Raw genomic sequence first — 18,294 nt, 5'->3', positions numbered from 1 at the left:
AAAAGAAGACTGTTCACATTATGTGACAACAGTCTGAAAGAGAAGCTCCTCTGCTATGGAGCATTGTTTTGAAAAATCGAATCAGATTGACCGGTTCAATTAGATTAATTAAAAACTGATCATTTATTCGGTTTGGTTGAATTATAAAACCGTCTAATAAAAAACCGATAAAAAAAAAGGACTATTGAGAATCTTTACCACTGAGGTTCAAGAAATGCAGGGTGTTGGCAATAGAGGAGGGTGGTTAAAGAAGTTGGCAAAGGCAATGGCGACAGTCTGGTTCCAAGGCAATCTGTGGTTCCCAAAAATATTATTGCTACTCATTGTAAATACAGTAAAATAAATTGGGGCAATTCTTTAAATATTTTGGGCAGCTCCATCAAATGGAGCTATTGTGGACAACTCCATCAAATACTTTGCCAACAGTCCAAATTCACAATTCAAAACGCAGTTTTGAACGAACGCAGGGAAGAAGAAGAGACTGAGTCTCTCGTGCATCACGGAGAAGAACACAAGAAGAACCGTAATTGAAGCATTTTCATCTCAGGTAGCTACCTCTTTTACCAGTCTTCCAATCTCTTCATCTTTGTTTCGTTATGTGTTTGTGCGTTGAAGTTTGAACCGCCGCTGTCCTTCCCAATTCTCGGTCTACTTGAATTTAGGGTTTTCCAGCCATAGTTTGTACTTTTGGACCATGATATCGAATCTTCATCTCTTGCATGGTTGTTTGAGTAATAATGTTTCCACTTGAACTTCAAGATTTATGTAATTAAAGAGAATCGAAGGTTTTTTTAGCATCGCACAAATCGGTTGCTAAATGTGTAGGTAGTGTTATGTGCAAAGTCCTCCTTGAAGCGATTGTGATGATAAATGTTTCAGACTTTCTGCATTGATAGGTCTTCGTTGGGTGCTATGTTATTATTATTCCGTAATTTGAACAATTTGTCATTGACAATCTTTTTCTATCGTTTATGTAACCGGTTCATTCCTTTGTTTTTCATGGTTAACTTTTGTTTCTCTGAAGAGCATGGTAGTGCATAATTTGGACAAGTTCTCATTGACAATCGTTGATGCTGCTGATTTTCTGATGATTTCAACTTACATAGCAAAACTAGAATTTGCTTAGTATTTTTAGGAAATTAATATCAAGAAATGCTGTTGTCTTTTGTTCACTCCATATTCTGCAAATGTGTAAATATCTATCCTGATAGATTAATTTTCCCATTTCTACTTTGATGTGATCTCGTATATTTTTCCCTTTCTACGCTCAAGTTTCAGTTATATCTAGTACTTGAATTTTTTAGTACTAAAGTTTCAATTTGATCAAATACATTATATATAGATTTATCATTTGTTTAATGGTAAGGACTCAGAAATTTAACTATCAACTTTTAAATTCTGTTGTCATTCACATCAACAGATGGCATCAGCAGCAGAGAAGTATGCTTCATTTCAGGAGAAAGTGACTAGAACAGTGTTCCTTGACAACCTTTCACCCCAAGTCTCTGAATCTGTCTTGAGAAGTGCTATTGAGCAGTTTGCAACAGTAAAAAGTGTCAAGTTCATTCCCAACTACCTTGGACCAAGAAATCTGCCGCAGTGTGCATTAGTAGAGTTGGATTCCTCCAAGAAGGTCAAGGAGGTTATCACCATGATAGGGCAGTACCCGTTCATGATTTGTGGAATGCCACGGCCGGTAAGGGCTCGTCTTGCTGAGGCAGAAATGTTTGATGATCGGCCTCAAAATCCTGAAAGAAGGATAAGGATTCGCTGGTTGGATCCAAATCACCCGGATTTTGAGATGGCAAAGGAATTGAAGCATCTTACGCGCCAACATGCTGCAGAACATGCATATGCACAAAAAGTAAGTTCACATGTTTTTATTCTTTTCTCAACTGCATCAAAAGCATTATTATCCCCCTTGTTCTTGGCTTTTATTTTCCGTTGATCCCTTCTATTTACTGTTCATATCTTTCTATTATATGCAATGGATTTATGGGAATTGTGTGTCTACACTATGAAATGGTTTTTGTATCAAAAGACCACTTGCTCTATGAAAATGCTGCCCCTTTTTTGTGATGTCATAATGATGTTCAAAATATGTGGCTTGTTAATTCATAATCAGTATGAGATTTTGTGGTATTTAGGTTATTCTATTGTGATTTTATATGCATTTTGTGTTCTTTTCTTTTAGCTGCAACTACTTCTTGAAGAAAACCTTGCCGAGCAACAGGGAGAAACACTTGAAATGCATTACAAAAAGTATAAATTACTTGACAGCGTTGTATCTGATGGAACTGCCAAGCGTCTGAAAGAATGGTATAATCTCCGTGGTGCAGATGAATGAAGGCTTCTGTTGGGTTTAACATTTCATGTACAGGCTTCAATGCTGCTAATTCTACCAAAGAAAACAATTTGTAAATATGATGCTTCCTTAAGATGCTTTTTTAGTTTTTCATTTTGATTGTGGTCCAAATTACATTTTGATAGAAAGTTATCTTGTGAACTTTCAAATTAGACGGGTTAAAGTACAACATAGTGTTTTTGGTAGTATAGTTGTATGGTTTTACTGTTCAACCCTTTGCACTTTTGATATATCAAAAATATCTACAAAGTTAAAACGACAAAAATGGAAATATATATATGCTCATCCATTTCTTTTCGGGCAATTTACGTATTTAAATTGTTTGTACCTCAATTTTACGCAAATACATTGTTTCAGAAACGGATACGTAAATACATTGTTTCACTAATTTTACGCAAATACATTGTTTCAGAAACGGATACGTAAATACATTGTAGTAATGTATTTACGTATCCGTTTCTGAAACAATGTATTTGCGTAAAATTGAGGTACAAACAATTTAAATACGTAAATTGCCCTTTCTTTTCTTCATACATTAGGCATATGTATTTTGTTTCAATATCAACTTATTGCCTTCTTGCCTTTTAGAGAAAAGGATGATCCAATAAAATTACTATATTTTAGAGAATTTATTGAATTTATTATACTACTTTGAATAATAATATCTAGTCTGGGATTTTGTCTAAATATTTTAGAAATAGTTATCAATTAAAAAAAATTAGATTTGTTCATTCAATGCCAACTCATTCCATTTTCTTTATGGCTTAATCATCTCTAAACATACACATACAGTTACTTGGTTTGAGGTATTAAGAACTATAACTCCAAATTTAAAACTTGGGACTTTTTTTTTTAAATGCAAAGAGAGATTCTTCTCGTTCAAACATATTAATTAATCACTGCTAAATTAAAAAATATTTCCGGATCTAAACGCAAGAGATATGGCTAATTTTCTTATTTAAAATAGTGTTGTCCGATGCCACGATTACTCTTCTAGTGAACAATAATTTTGCTTAAGAAAACAAACAAACATTAACAACTATTGGTGTATGCAGGATTAGGAAAATGACTTGAACGTAAGTCAAACTTAGACTTTTTCTTTATGTTGTTAATTGTTACTAAACTGTTCGTAGATGATCTCAAATGCTGGGGACTCAACGTGAGATCATGTAAAAAGTAAACAGAAAAATTATTAGAATGAGTTTAAAGTTTGATGGATCAAGTCATCGAATCAGATTACGAAAGAAAATTTCACTATGCAGAAATGTTTGGTTAGTGTGTATATAATTTGTCGTGTCACATTAACATTTATAATTTATATCTTCTGATTCTATATATAACATACTTATTATTTTGAGTTTTTGAGTAATCTCAAATCTATTATTATTATTTAATATATAAAAAGATGAATTATTAACCACGTTAGTTTTTGAAATTTAATTTTAATGTATTTATTTTATATAATTTTTTAACTATATTTGTTTTTTTATTAATTATTGGTGAGATTAAAAAATTGAATATAATAAAATAATGCATTAGTGTTTAAGCATAGTCCAAGGCGTGAGGAGAGAGTGGAGAAGAAGAGAGGAGAAAGAGAAATCAAAGAGAAAGAAGAAATCAAAGAATTCGTTTGAAAATCACAACAACCGAACCGATTATTGCGAAGAATCAGCACCGCCATCACTGATCACACCAAACAACAACAACACAACCAAAAAGGAACAAAGCCACTCGCACAGAATCCGTTCATTCCCAATCGAATCGGAATCGAATCGATTGGAGGAACTTGTAATGGGGATGGAGGACGATATATCTCCGGCCGACGCTCACGGCAGCAAAACCCCCGGCAAGGAACAGCAGGCCGCCGGCGTCGGAATCCTGCTTCAGATCATGATGCTCGTCCTCTCCTTCGTCCTCGGCCACGTCCTCCGCCGCAAGAAGATTTACGTCATCCCCGAAGCCAGTGCCTCTCTTCTCATTGGCTTAATCGTTGGTGTTCTCGCTAACATCTCTGACACCGAAAATAGTATCAGGTTCTTCTTCTTCTTCAGTCACTCTCTCTTTTTTCTCTTCTTAGTTTTATTTCGCTGACTCTCTCAAATTTGGGGCTTTTCATTGTTGTGCAGGGCGTGGTTCAATTTTCACGAAGAGTTTTTCTTCCTCTTCTTGTTACCTCCTATCATATTATATCCTTGTCATCATTGATCACAATCTTTTCTTTCCATTGTTATTATTATTATTATTCTGTTTATTCAATTTAATTTATGTAATTTAGTTTTTGATACTCTATACTATGTTTCCTTGACTCTTTACTTTACTCAGTCTGGCTTCAGTCTTGCACCTGTAAGAACCTTTATAGTTCATAGCTCCATTTTTTTTAGATGTGTTAAATGAGTTCTAGTTTGTTGTTTGGAGAATATTTCTGACTTGGTGATGGTGGTAATGTGGGATTTTGCAGAAACCTTTTTTCTCTAATTTTGGAGCAATTGTGACTTTTGCAATATTTGGCACATTTATAGCCTCAATAGTGACCGGTGTTTTAGTGTGAGTTTTTCATCTTTCTCCTCATAGCTAGAATTTTGACTGGTTTATTTGGATTTTTCAGATTTTTTCAATGTTTAGGTAATCATGTTTTCTTCTCTGCCTGGGTGCAGTTATCTTGGTGGGCTGGTCTTCCTCATGTATAGATTGCCTTTTGTCGAGTGCCTCATGTTTGGGGCTCTTATATCGGCGACTGATCCCGTTACTGTTTTATCAATATTTCAGGTGATCTATTGCTTTGAATTTTTCTGCTTTTTTTTGTTAATTATTCCATTTCCAATTTGCATGATCGGTACAAAAGGCCATTGAGGGTCAGTGTTTAGGACTCATGGATTTTTTCTACTCCTGCTTGCTCAACTTTCAGCTGCTCATTTTTTACTTAATGATAATGGCATTTGTCATAATGGTGAAGAAGATATCAATGCAGAGCATAGTTTTATCTTGTTACTAATTAATATATCATGAAAAAGAAATATGAAGCTTCAATTGAGAAATCCAAGTTTTAAAAACCCTGATATGTTATGTTTTCAACTAAGCTAATCACGAATGACAATGACCAAATGGGCAATTTATGAATCAGATTGAAGGTTTAGGGTTTGACTATCTCTCCAAACTATTTTGTCCTTTATTGTCATTCACTCATGGTAGGTCTGAGTATTATATGTAAAATAGTAAGTGTAACATGCCATCTGATAAACTTCATTCCTAAATCATTGTGTTTGATTTGCTTGCTGTCATTTGCAGGAGCTTGGCACAGATGTCAATCTATATGCTTTGGTTTTTGGAGAATCTGTTTTGAATGATGCAGTAAGTTTCCGTTGCTTCTTCTCTTTGCATATATGGTTTAAAGATAAATGGTGCATACTGGCTGATATATTCCTTCTTTCCCTTTTATATTTGTTATTCCTCTTGTCCGACTTCCGTACTATTGGCAGATGGCAATTTCTTTGTACAGGTACCTTAATTTCTGAAATAGATCATATCATCATGCTTATGCGAAATAGCCGAAGTATCATGGAAGTTAACTTATAACTCAAGCACTTCCTTTGCAGGACGATGTCATTGGTTAAGACTCATCCATCCGGACAGAATTTATTAATGGTGGTTGTTAGATTTTTGGAGACTTTTGTTGGTTCAATGTCTGCAGGTTAGTCATCTATCCAATATTTTGTTCAGCCAATGTTAAGCTTGTTAATTCAGTTCAGTTTTGAAGGTATTTTAGACAGAACCTTTGCTATTCATCGTTTATTATGTCATCATAAGATTTCTAGATTTTGACTTGCCTATTGTGCCTTCACCAAATTCATGTTGCCGCAAGTCCAGGAAAGCAAGTGACCTTACTACTTTCCGATATTCCTGGTTTGATTTTTTACTTTTTGGTGAATTGCAGGTGTTGGAGTGGGATTCATATCTGCTTTAATATCCTTTTTAAGTTCATTCTTGCCCTGTGTATTCATAGTATAAATAATAAGGGGTTTAATTTTTTAAAAAAATGTTCAAACTTTATTGTGAACCTTAACCATGAGTACCTTTTTAAGTATGCAGGGTTGGATATTGACAAGTAAGTATATATAATTTAGAGTATACTTTTCTTTGATAATACGACTATTTACATCATGCCTGGAGAATGCTGATAAGGAAATTTTCCATTCTATACAGCCTTCAGAACTTGGAGAGTTGTCTTTTTGTTCTATTTCCATATTTCTCGTGAGTAACCTCACTGAACTATGTCTTCATAAATATTTTCATGGAATTGTTGTAAATTTTCGATTCTCAGTGCAAATCAGTGTAAACTGTTATCTGTTTCAGATACATGCTTGCAGAAGGCCTTGGTTTGTCCGGTATCGTATCAATACTGTTTACAGGAATAGTAAGTAAATTTCATATTTCTCCTTTTTGTCATGTATGTGTTGAAGTATTGTTATGACTACATTTTTGTTTTCTCTTAGGTCATGAAGCACTATTCATATCCAAATTTGTCACAAAGTTCTCAAAGATTTGTCTCTGCTTTTTTCGAGTTGATATCTTCACTAGCAGAGACCTTTGTGTAAGGAGAATTTCATTTACAGCAGTTGCTGTCTTGTATTTAAACATTTTCTCTAAATAATGCATGAATACCTTTTTTTGTTATGTCTACAGATTTATATACATGGGCTTTGATATTGCTATGGAGCAACATAGCTGGTCACATGTTGGATTTATATTCTTCTCCATTGTATCCTTTATTTGGCCCATAAATTTGAACTGGTGTGATTTTTATTAGAATTGTCTGTTGTTCGTGGTACTCTTTCCTTAACTCTTATGATGACCACTTCAGATATTCATTGGAATTGCAAGGTATTTGCTGATTGCTATCATTTAAAGTATTTGAATATGGTGGCATATGTTCTTTCAGGCTATGATATAAACAGATGCATGCACTTTCAGGTTTTTCCTTTCACTTTCCTCTTTTAAGTCGTAAAATTTCTTCACTTTGTGCAGGGCGGCAAATGTCTTCTCTTGTGCTTATCTGGTCAACTTGGTCAGACCTTCTCATCGAAAGATACCTCCAAAACACCAAAAAGCACTTTGGTATAGTGGTAAGAAATTAAGCCTCACATAACAATTGGGTTTTGCTTTGGAAAATTATCATTTGTTGATAAAACACATTACTTCTTGGCTTTGGTTTATTCTTTGCTACCATGCTTATGTTTTGTTCTTTATGAACATTTCAGGACTTCGAGGAGCAATGGCCTTTGCCCTTGCATTGCAATCAGTTCATGATCTTCCAGAGGGACATGGTCAGACCATCTTTACTGCAACAACAGCAATAGTTGTTTTGACGGTAGGCATGCTCATATTCTTCCTTTCTTCTGTTCACAACTTTGAATTAGAAGGAAGAAGGAAAGAGACGATGTTTATGAGGTTTACCCTTTTTCAGGAGTTTTACATTTTTGCAGGGGTTTTTTTTTATTAACTCATCAAGACACATAATTTCCCAGTTAAACTTTTTCCCCCCTCTTTTTTTAAAAAAGAGATTACAATCTTATTTTGTATCTTGCCCCTATTAAGATTTTAAAATGTTATTGAGATTGTTTAATTATCTCATCCTTGAGCTGTTTGGGAGAAAATCAAGAGTGCTGAAATAACGGAATCCAATTTTAAGCAAACACTGATCTGTTTATCTACTGATTCAATTTGATAGAGTGCCATTTAAGAATCTCTTGTAAGATAGATTGGCAGAGCTGTAAAAGAATATAGAAGTCATGGAAGTTGTAAAAGAATGTAGAAGAATATAGAAGTTATAGTTGTAAGAGAATATAGAAGTGCCAATTTTCTAACTAGAAAACTTAATGTAAACACCAAAACAACTAAGTTTCATCTTATTATTTATTTCTCCTCTTTAGTCTATTAGCAAGTGGCCATCCATTTTCCGCACTTTTTTCTTTTCTTATTTGTCTTTTCTTTTTCCACCATACCTAAACAGTAATTTAAATGTGTAACTTATTTTGTTTGTATCAGGTATTATTGATTGGGGGATCAACCGGTACCATGCTGGAAGCTCTAGAAGTGGTTGGTGACAGTCATGGTGATAGCCCTTTGGCCACAGTGGGCACCATCACAGTAAGTTTTGCAACAAATAATTTTAGACTTAGGCTTCTGTTTTTCAGTTGCATCTAAAATTAACTTTATCAAGCCTATGAAGTAGAGCCTGACAATCCCCTCACTGAAACAGAATTCTATGTGTCAAACATGTCTCAAATTTTTTATGTCACTATCCTGCTTAACTCGTGGCTGGAATAAACATTTCAACAACATATCTAGAGACTTTGTTTTGATTTTGAATTATGTGAATCCATCTTCAGTCATGAGTTTTTCTTAACTTAAGAGTTTTATAGCGAAACAGTTTTGATTTACAAAACACAATATTCTAATGAATATTTCATATATTTCTTTCTCTATCAACTAATTTTTTACCCTTTCTCTTACAAGAACAATTATGAGGAAAACAATGGTTATGTTGCTCCTTCTTATGATGAAGAATCATCATCAGGAAGCAGATTCAAGATGAAGCTAAAAGAATTCCATAAGAGGTATCATCTGAGCTGTGAAACTGCATATAGACTCATTGACGTTGCAACCACTAATTTCTCTTTGCATCTTTCTTGCAGTGCTGGATCATTTACTGCAATAGATAAAAACTTTCTGACCCCATTCTTTACAAGTCAAAGTGGAGATGAAGATGATGAAGGTAAGTTTGAGTTTTTTATTTAGCATTGCCAAAGAATTGATAAAGTAGGTAGGCATCAAGTATTGATGTCTGGGCTGATTTGACCATCCAAGGAAACAACTGGTTTGTAAGGTGTCCAACCAACTTGTATTCCAATAATCTTAATTGGTCCTGAATATTTGCTTTTTTAAAAAGAGAATTTTATATGGCATCTTTCGACCATGATGTTGGATTGGATATCTACAATCTTTACTGGTATAAGCCTTGTCTTCAGGCTTTTTGAACCTGCAGCTTCTTTGATTTAGAAAATACATATAGCTTCTTATTGGCTCATTGTAATATTTGTTGTGTTTCTAGTATCATTCTTCATTCATGATCTTAGGCATATTATACGAAAACTTTTTTCCAATAAGTTGCTTTGATTGATTAATTCTGTTTGGATGTTACATTACCGTGATTTGTTGTTCGTGTTCTGAACAGATGAGCCATTGACTTCAACAAGACCGGAAAGACCGGGACGAACGGGACTTAACCGTCACAATCCTTATTCATCATGATTCATTCCAACAACATAGCACACTTTTGAAGCCTTTTCTGTACATAAAATTCAGTGATGCAGTTTATAGACAGCTTGTAGGAAATTGGCAACAATACAAAGAGTCTCAAAATGGCATTCGGATATATACCATTGAGAATCTCATGGCAAAGTTTCATTGGGATGGAAGACCATCATCTCTGCAGCATTTATTTCATGCAAGTTTGATGAGTATACATACATATATATATGCCTCTGCCATGAAGTTGGAGGTTTATAATCTGGATCTAACCACACGTGTATTCTTAAATGTATTGATTATTCCTGTTTCTACCGGTTTATCACTTTGATTTGATATAGTTCTCAGGAGTTTGATAATCCTAGTTCACAGTTAAAGATAATTCAAATTCATTTGTCACAATGAGGTTACTATATGCCAAGCATGAATAGCGATATATATAGAGGAAAATTGAAGATTGGTCTAGTAGTTGGTACATTTGCATGTTAGTGGATGCAGTATCTTATCTTACATGATTAATTCTATAATCGGCATTTAGAATTTGGTGCTTTAAAGTTCAACGGGACTGTTTAATATTAAAAGTTATATTGAGTATCTAAACGTGTGGAACAGTGGAAGAGCATATCCATGGGAAAGGATGACATATTTAAGGAAATAAATTTTTGTTTGATTTAAAATATAAAAAAGCATATTAGAGAAATATTATTGTATTCTACTATACTATGACAAATTAAAAGTAACTTTGTATTTATCAAATTGCATATTATTGATTTCCTATCCGAAAAATAATTATGCTTTAGCCTTTATTGAAGACTAATAATAATAATTTTATTCGAACAAGTATTGTTTATATTTCTTAACAAAGAGATTATGCATAGATTTAAAATGAAAATTATAAATAGTTGATAATTATGTAAACAATTAAAATATATTTTAAAATAAGTAACAAATTGAGATATTAAATTGATATATAATAAGAATATAGAAAATGCAATATCCATATATCTATTTATATTGTTTATTTAGGTTGATCATATAAAATAAATATGTAATATAAAATATGGATTTTCCCCAAAAAATGTAAACTACTGTCTTTCAATTTTCAAATTTTAGAAAAATTTGTTTTGTTTGAACTGAATTAATATTTTTGGTACAAGAGTTTTAGACAGATATTAGAATTTAATTTTAATGTATTATTAATATAGAGTAGTTTTATACCTCTATCCAATTATGTAAGGTGTGAATATTGGTTTAAGGGATCCAAAGCAATGGAGAAGGCTCCTCTGAGCAACATAAATAAATGCAGTTAACGAGAAACAAGTGTTAAAATTAAAAACTATTACATTTTTTTCATTTTTTTGAATATAAAATTCCCCAAATCAGAACCGTTGCAACGTAAACCCTCCTTCCCAACGGCTACTTCAATAATCATCGTCTTTCGCTTTCTCTTTCACTCAAAACCTCTGCTTTCGATCCACCCAGGCTTCCTTCTTCCTCAAAGTCTCCATTTACCCCAATCCGAACACCACCCATTCTAGGGTTTCTGCTTGATCCAAGCACAAGAACCACGTAGTTTTGTAGAGCCCCAAATTCTGCAATGGATTCTGCAACAATCAAAGCTTCTACTGTCGTTCCAGATGCATCTGCCCCTCCTCCTCCTCCACCGCCGCCGACCCCTTCTAACCACCGCCGGCCTAGGGTCCGGGAGGTGAGCTCTAGGTTCATGTCTCCGGCGGTTTCTTCAACCGCGCCGAGGCGGCGGCACCACCAGCAACCGGAAGTTGATTCCTCGAATTCCTCTGATGAGAATCACAGGCCTGTTGATAATTCAGATGCAGGAACCCCGTTCCCAGTTGGGTGTAATTCAACTTCTCAGTGTAAAGGGAATTTGGGGAACACTACTACTACTCAGAGGAAACAAAGGGCTGTGAAGCTTTTCAAGGAGAATAACAATAATGGAGTGGGAAGAGACCCTTCAAGGTCATGTTCTGGAAGAATTGGAGTTGGAATTGGGAATGGTGGTTTCGGTGCCACCCCTTCTAGGCCTGATACCCCCACAGTTGTTGTGCCTTCAAGGTATAGGCTCACGCCGCAGCACAGGGGTAACACCTCGGCCGCTGCGAAACTGCTTCAGGCCAGTGGAATGTCACTAAAGGGCAATGCAGGTTCTGGTTGGCCTCGGATGGAAACCAACTCGGTGTCCGGGGATGCTTCATCGGTGTGCTCCGATGATGATTGTCGTAGCGATTCGGGTGTGAGTTGCAGCACTCAGTCACTTCCTGAGTTGTGTTCTGAGGTAGATATGTTGCCTTCTGTGTCAAATAGGTCAGTGGCTGAAAAAATTGGCAGTAGAAGTGTCTTGAGTAGTAGCATTAGTAGCAATAGTGGTAGTAATGTTGAGTCGAAAGTACATGCTTCGCCTTTCCATCGGTCGATTACTTGGCCGTCTAGTTGCGAGAAGCAAACTCCTTCACTGTCCAAGCTGTATGGAAATCAATTGAATCATGTTAAGGCAGGAGGACTGAGTTTGCCTCCGGTACCCCCTAGCGCGAAACCGGTGGCAGAAACAAGGAAAGGGAAGAAAGGGTCTAGTAATCAGGAGGATGTGCATTCCTTGAGACTGATGTATAATCGTTATCTGCAATGGAGATATGCCAATGCCAAAGCAGTGTCTGCCATGAAAGTGCAGCAAAGAGAAAGTGAGGTAAGGTTATATATAGTGCAAGAAAATGCATAATCATCTAGCTTGGTAATTTTATCTTTGTAATTTATATATAGATAGAACCCTGCACCTTCTGATAAATACAATCTTTGGAAGAAGATATAACTTGATCACAACTCACACCAGTGTAAAATAAAACTTGATTGGTCCACGGTGTATAACAGTTCTAGATCAAATGATGATAATTTTTTAGGGTAAACTGACTCTGACTTCATTCATTTGACATTGTAATTTAGCTTATTTCAAATTATACTCTGAAAAAGTTCGATATGGTTGTCAGATAAGTGACATGTTACCTTTGTTGGGTGTTTGTTATTTTACTAAACTATTGATAGCTCTCTTTTTTGTTTTTTTATTTAGGTTACAATTTTGTACAATCCAGTACAACTTAAACTATTGAGAGCTCTCTTGGTTGTTTTTTGTTTAGGTTACAATTTTGGACAATCCAGTACAACTTAATCAGTTCTGGTTCTTTTTGTTGTTTTATTAATCCTTGCAGAGAGTACTATATTCTCAGGCGATGAAAATATCAGAAATGCGGGATTCTGTAAACCGGAAACGCGTAGAACTGGAGCTTTTGCGGAGATCAAAGACTCTCTCAACAATTCTTGATGCGCAAGTAAGGCTACTAATAATTTTGAATGCTTATTTTTCATTGAAGTTGTCCACAAAGCAATGTCTGTATCAATAATTTGCCTGTTTTGTTTTATATAAATGCAGATTCCCTATCTGGATGAGTGGTCTGCTTTGGAAGAAGAATATTCACTCTCTATTTCTGAAGCAATTCAAGCTTTGTTGAATGCCACAGTACAACTTCCACTTGGTGGGAATGTTAGGGTATGATCTTCAATCCTATTATCATATCTACTAATTTTCTGGTCAAGACTTCGTAAGCATGATTCATTTTAATACTCACATTTCAAAATCAGTGTTTTGGTTCTGAAACTGCACTTGGTCGGTTCAAATCGACTGGGTGTCGTGTTAAATGACATGTGGCATGGCATGTTTCGGATTCAACAAATTCCTTATGACATGGCAGTTTGAAAAGCACATTTGGCAAGCTAACATTTTAGGAGATCCGTGATGATGGAACTAAAATGATTGAAATAAGAACCAAAATGCTAATGCTAATCCTGAAATGTCAGGGACTAAAATAAACTATGCTTATAAAGTAAATGACCAAAATGAAGCTTTATTTGTTTATTCTATTATGTTTAAAGAAAAATGTATTCTACCAAACAGGTTGATGTAAAGGAGGTTGGGGAGAGCCTGAATTCAGCATCAAAGATGATGGAAACAATTGTTCTCAATATTCAAAGATTCATGCCAAAGGCAGAACAAACCGATGTCTGTATCTCAGAATTAGCTAGAGTTGTTAGTGGAGAAAGAGCTGTAATTGGAGAATGTGGAGATTTATTGTCAAAGACATATAAGTCACAGGTTGAGGAGTGCAGCTTAAGGGGCCAATTAATCCAACTATATTCAACTTGTCATAATAATAATAATAATAATAATAATATCACAGAACAAGAAGCATTTGATAGTTCAGTTGCAATTTGTGCCGGCAATGAGCCTTGTTAGGTATAGATATAGATAGCTCATGATCATCATAGTTGAAACTTTGTTCATAAGAACTTGATGAGATGAATTTTTTGATATGATTGTTAAATAAGCCAAGCTTGAGTCTCTCCTCTGAATCATATAGCAAGTGTTGTAATTTGCTATGTCTATGTAATTTCATTTCATTCTTTGTATGATTGCATTAGCTAAACTAATAAATCTATAGAAAAAGTGGATTTTTAATGATATTCTGTTTGTATGAACACCACAATTAAAAGTAATAAAAAGGTGTTAGCTCTAACTAATAATAGTTTAATTATGATAAATATTCTTTTTTTTTCTCACTCAATGGATATAATCTCTCCCTGGTTTATAAACATTTTAAATAGTGGGATAGTGATCTAAAATTTTAAAATTTTCTGTAACTAAGGTGAGGATTAAATTCTCAACACTTGATTAGGGGAGAATGAATTCTTTTATTCAATTACACCAATATTTGATTAAATAGTTAATTCCATCTATTTGATTCATAAGCTTAAACAAAATAAAATAGAGACAGATTAAATTGATGGTTGTATATTATCATAAAGCAATTGGATATTTTGTTTTTATAGAATTTTGGGTGTGTTTGAAACAAAATATGTAGGAGTTAATTTGTACGAGTTAAATCGTGGCTGGTACTGAGAGTGTGCCAAATTGAGCATAAATCGAGGCACCCTGCTGAGATTAGGAAATGCAACTTGTTATTCTTCACAAGCCATTCATGCATAAAGTCCTATGGTAAAGTGGTTAATATATTATATAAACCACAAGATCTTGTGACCATTTATATATTATTAGAAAAATGGTATTCATGTTTCGAAAATGACTAAAAAAATCAAGTAAATTTGGAATGGAATTATTTTATTTAAATGAAAAAGCCAAAATTAAATGACGAATGAGCATCTGGTTACCGGATCCAAATATTAAAATTTCGATTAAGAGCACAACTGGCTAACCAAATATTAAGAACCATTTAAATGAACATAAGAAACACAATTTTAAATTTAAGAGTAAAGTATCATTTTTATCCCTAACGTTTGGGATAAATCCTATTTGTGTCTCTAATGTTTAAATCGTCCTATTTGTATCCCTAACGTTTATAAAAGTGATTCAATGTTATCTTGCTATCAATTACATCATGAACGCTTTAGTTTGAGTTTTAAAAATCTCTTCTTGAAGTTAAAATACAAATGTCTGAGATAGAATTGATGATCCACTTCAAAAAATAGCTCATTAAAAGTTGAAACTAATTCCTACAACATTTACATAATTCACTTTTCTATGGACATAATTTAATCGAAACACAAATATTGGGTATAATATTAAAATCGAACACATCCAAGTGAGACCTAATTGAGAATGAATACATCAAAATGAGAATAATTGAAAAATATAATCGGATTTGTTAGTATAATTAATGGTAGGGTAACATTGAATCACTTTTATAAACGTTAGGGATACAAATAAGACGATTTAAACGTTAGGGATACAAATAGGACTTATCACAAACGTTGAGGACAAAAACGATACTTTACTCTAAATTTAATATCTCAAATTTTTCTCTTCTATATTCAAAATACAAAATCAATTTCTCTAAAAGTTAGTACCTTTAAACTTAAAATAAAATATAATCTAAACAAAAATAACAAATTCTAAATCATAAACCTTAAATAGTTAAATACTAAATTCTAAATTCTAAATTCTATTTCAACATAACATCATTAAGCTAATCTAAAAGATTGGAGTTTGATTACTATGTTTTTTATGAAAAAAAATTAAAAAAGCATAATAATAATAATAATAATAATAATAATAATAATAATAATAATAATAATGTGTTCTATATATACTACATATATTGTAGAAAGAAAAGACAAAATTAAAATATAAATTATATAAAATTAATAAAAAAACAGTCAGAATTTATTTTATTTAATATTATTGATCATAATAACCTATATATGATTGGATCTTCCGTATCCCATTCTTCTTTTTCTTTGTTATTATAATCTTCCCAAATAGGTGGAGCAAACTGTAGCATCTTCTCTTTCACCGTTGAACATGTTTCACCATTCATGAGTTCTTGTGTATTATAATTGAAGAATGCGCCATTAACAAAACTTTCAACCTTTTCTTGATCATCATCATAGATGTTACAAAGAGCCTTCATGTACTGTAAGGGCAACTTTCCCGTGACTTGAACATCGTGCGAGACACGACGGAACGAGTCACGGCAAAGAACCCTAGAAAAATCCAACAGCTTAAGTTCGCTTTTAGTGGCGGTTGAAGGTGGCGGTGAAGGAGGGTTTATTGCTTTTCTTAAACAGTGTTCTATTGGGTGGGTGGTGGCGATTGTGGTAGGGACACGTGGCATCATCATCGTGGAAATAATTAGCATGAGAAGAATGATGATGAACTTTGATGAAGACATTGTTAAAGATTTGAAGAAGCTAAAAGTGTTCTTAAACAAGAATATTGATAATTTTATTAGTATGAGAAATATTCAACTAAGTGTGTGTGGTGTTAGTGACAATTGATGTTATTTATATACAATAATGTTGTTAAGTTTGATTTAGATTAGATTAGATTTTTATCTTATCTAATCTAATCTAATCTTATTTTTTTAAAATTTTATTTAATCTAATTAAAATAGTATTACATAAAATAAAATAAAAGATTACTATACAATTTGTTTAAGTTTAATTATCTCTCAATAATATTACATATATAATTTAATAGGTTCCTCCTATGTTTATTTATCTATTTTATTAATAATTCAAGTTATTAGCCTTATAATTACATGTCAAAAATGGATCAAACCAATTTAATTAAAATTAAACGGTTGAAATTGTATCAAATTGGATTGAATTTTAAAATTAACTTACATGCAACTAATTCAAATCAAACCGCGAAAAACTATACTAATCATATATCAAATAAATTAGCAATCAAAATTAGTTTTCAAACTAATTACATAAAAGAAATCCAAAACCAAATCTGCAATACACCCTTATCAGAAAAAATAGGGTGTGTAACTAAATAGGTCAATGCTAACTGCCCTTTTTTTAATTAATTAATTATTAATTAAATACCGATAGATATAGTCCAAAAAAAAATCCCGATAGATTTACCAAAGTTTTTTTAAAATGAATTTTATTCAATAAGAAGAGAACCATATAGTAGAAATAAGCCAGGTCAGGCACTTATAAATTAAATTTGGATCTTTTAAATTTTAAATTTTTATTTTAAAAGATAAAGTGTAATTTTTTTCTTTAAATATTTTTTTCATATTTTTTTTGTTTCACCTATAAAATAAATAATAAAAAATCACATTTTACCTTTTAAAATAAAATTTAAAATTTAAAAAATTTAAATCCTATAAATTAGCCTGGATTTTAGTCTAATATATTGTAAAATAGTGTCAGACATAAGTTGGATTAAAAAATTAATTCTATTAATAAATTAGGTTATTAATTTTGTCAAGTCGTTTTGAATCTGTTAAAATATAAATAAATACAAAAATAATTTTTTATAATTAAAATAATTATTAAAAATATTTTTATATTTTATTATAAATATTGTTTATATTTTAAATAATTAAAAAATTTGAATATTATTATAAAGATTGAATTTAATATATTACATATAAATATTTTTTAAAAGAAAATTAATTTTTTAAATATTTTTTATTTTAATAAAAAAATATATATATTAGACTTCAAACCATGTCAAATTTAAAACAAATTAAGTTTAACACTTAAAATAAAATTTATAAGATATTACAGATCAGACTGAGATCAGTTAAATATATCACAGGTCTAATATATTAAAAATTTAAAATTTTAAGGGTGAAGTCTAAGCTGATATGTTTCTACTCCTATAATAATAATAATAATAATAATAATAATAATAATAATAATAATAATAATTAGTATAATAATAATAAATATATAGTAATAAATAAATAAGTAAAGGGATTCTCAATAAATATACTTCAAGTGAAATACATAAATTCACTAAGAGAGATCAAACATTAAGAAAAAAACTTCAGATTATTCTTATTAGCTTAATTACATTCGTTTTATTTCCTAAGTTAGTCGTAGTTAATATACATGGAACAGTTACGGTGTATAGAGACAGTTTTCTCAAGAAAAAAAAATTATGAAAACTTTGTCATCTTTTTTAAAGAAAATAAAAAAGAAAAAGAAAATTAAGTCCAGAATTAAAGAAGACAATATAATCTTGATGCTCTATCTCATTCTTGGGGATAACAAATATGTTGAGTAAAATTATGGACAAG

At 32.4% G+C, this 18,294-nt stretch overlaps 3 protein-coding genes across 3 annotated transcripts; all 3 read left to right on the top strand.

The window, feature by feature from the left end:
• The first annotated feature begins 31 nt into the window (after positions 1-31).
• Positions 32-2,550, top strand: LOC112796098 (ASI1-immunoprecipitated protein 1). Its single transcript, XM_025838385.3, has 3 exons — positions 32-547; positions 1,421-1,864; positions 2,195-2,550. The coding sequence occupies exons 2-3, from the start codon at positions 1,421-1,423 to the stop codon at positions 2,345-2,347; spliced, it is 597 nt and encodes a 198-aa protein (XP_025694170.1). The 5' UTR covers positions 32-547; the 3' UTR covers positions 2,348-2,550.
• A 1,056-nt stretch (positions 2,551-3,606) lies between these two features.
• LOC112796097 (sodium/hydrogen exchanger 6) lies at positions 3,607-10,135 on the top strand. The gene is made up of 22 exons (XM_025838384.3): positions 3,607-3,636; positions 3,905-4,398; positions 4,492-4,551; positions 4,684-4,708; positions 4,824-4,909; positions 5,020-5,131; positions 5,651-5,713; positions 5,842-5,861; positions 5,959-6,053; positions 6,297-6,325; positions 6,436-6,467; positions 6,566-6,613; positions 6,716-6,776; positions 6,856-6,953; positions 7,046-7,121; positions 7,224-7,243; positions 7,388-7,485; positions 7,621-7,730; positions 8,408-8,509; positions 8,879-8,979; positions 9,058-9,137; positions 9,597-10,135. Exons 1-22 carry the CDS (start codon positions 3,622-3,624, stop codon positions 9,671-9,673), a joined length of 1,902 nt encoding a protein of 633 aa, XP_025694169.2. The 5' UTR covers positions 3,607-3,621; the 3' UTR covers positions 9,674-10,135.
• Positions 10,136-10,992: 857 nt separating this feature from the next.
• On the top strand, positions 10,993-14,250 carry LOC112796096 (protein ENDOSPERM DEFECTIVE 1). Its single transcript, XM_025838383.3, has 4 exons — positions 10,993-12,374; positions 12,892-13,011; positions 13,113-13,229; positions 13,635-14,250. Exons 1-4 carry the CDS (start codon positions 11,268-11,270, stop codon positions 13,971-13,973), a joined length of 1,683 nt encoding a protein of 560 aa, XP_025694168.1. The 5' UTR covers positions 10,993-11,267; the 3' UTR covers positions 13,974-14,250.
• Positions 14,251-18,294: the final 4,044 nt, after the last annotated feature.

The sequence above is a fragment of the Arachis hypogaea genome, chromosome 4 (genome assembly GCF_003086295.3).
Source record: "Arachis hypogaea cultivar Tifrunner chromosome 4, arahy.Tifrunner.gnm2.J5K5, whole genome shotgun sequence".
In the NCBI taxonomy this organism is placed as follows: Eukaryota; Viridiplantae; Streptophyta; class Magnoliopsida; order Fabales; family Fabaceae; genus Arachis; species Arachis hypogaea.
The sequence above is the reverse complement of the archived record's forward strand: the minus strand, read 5'-3'. Positions and strand labels throughout refer to the sequence as shown.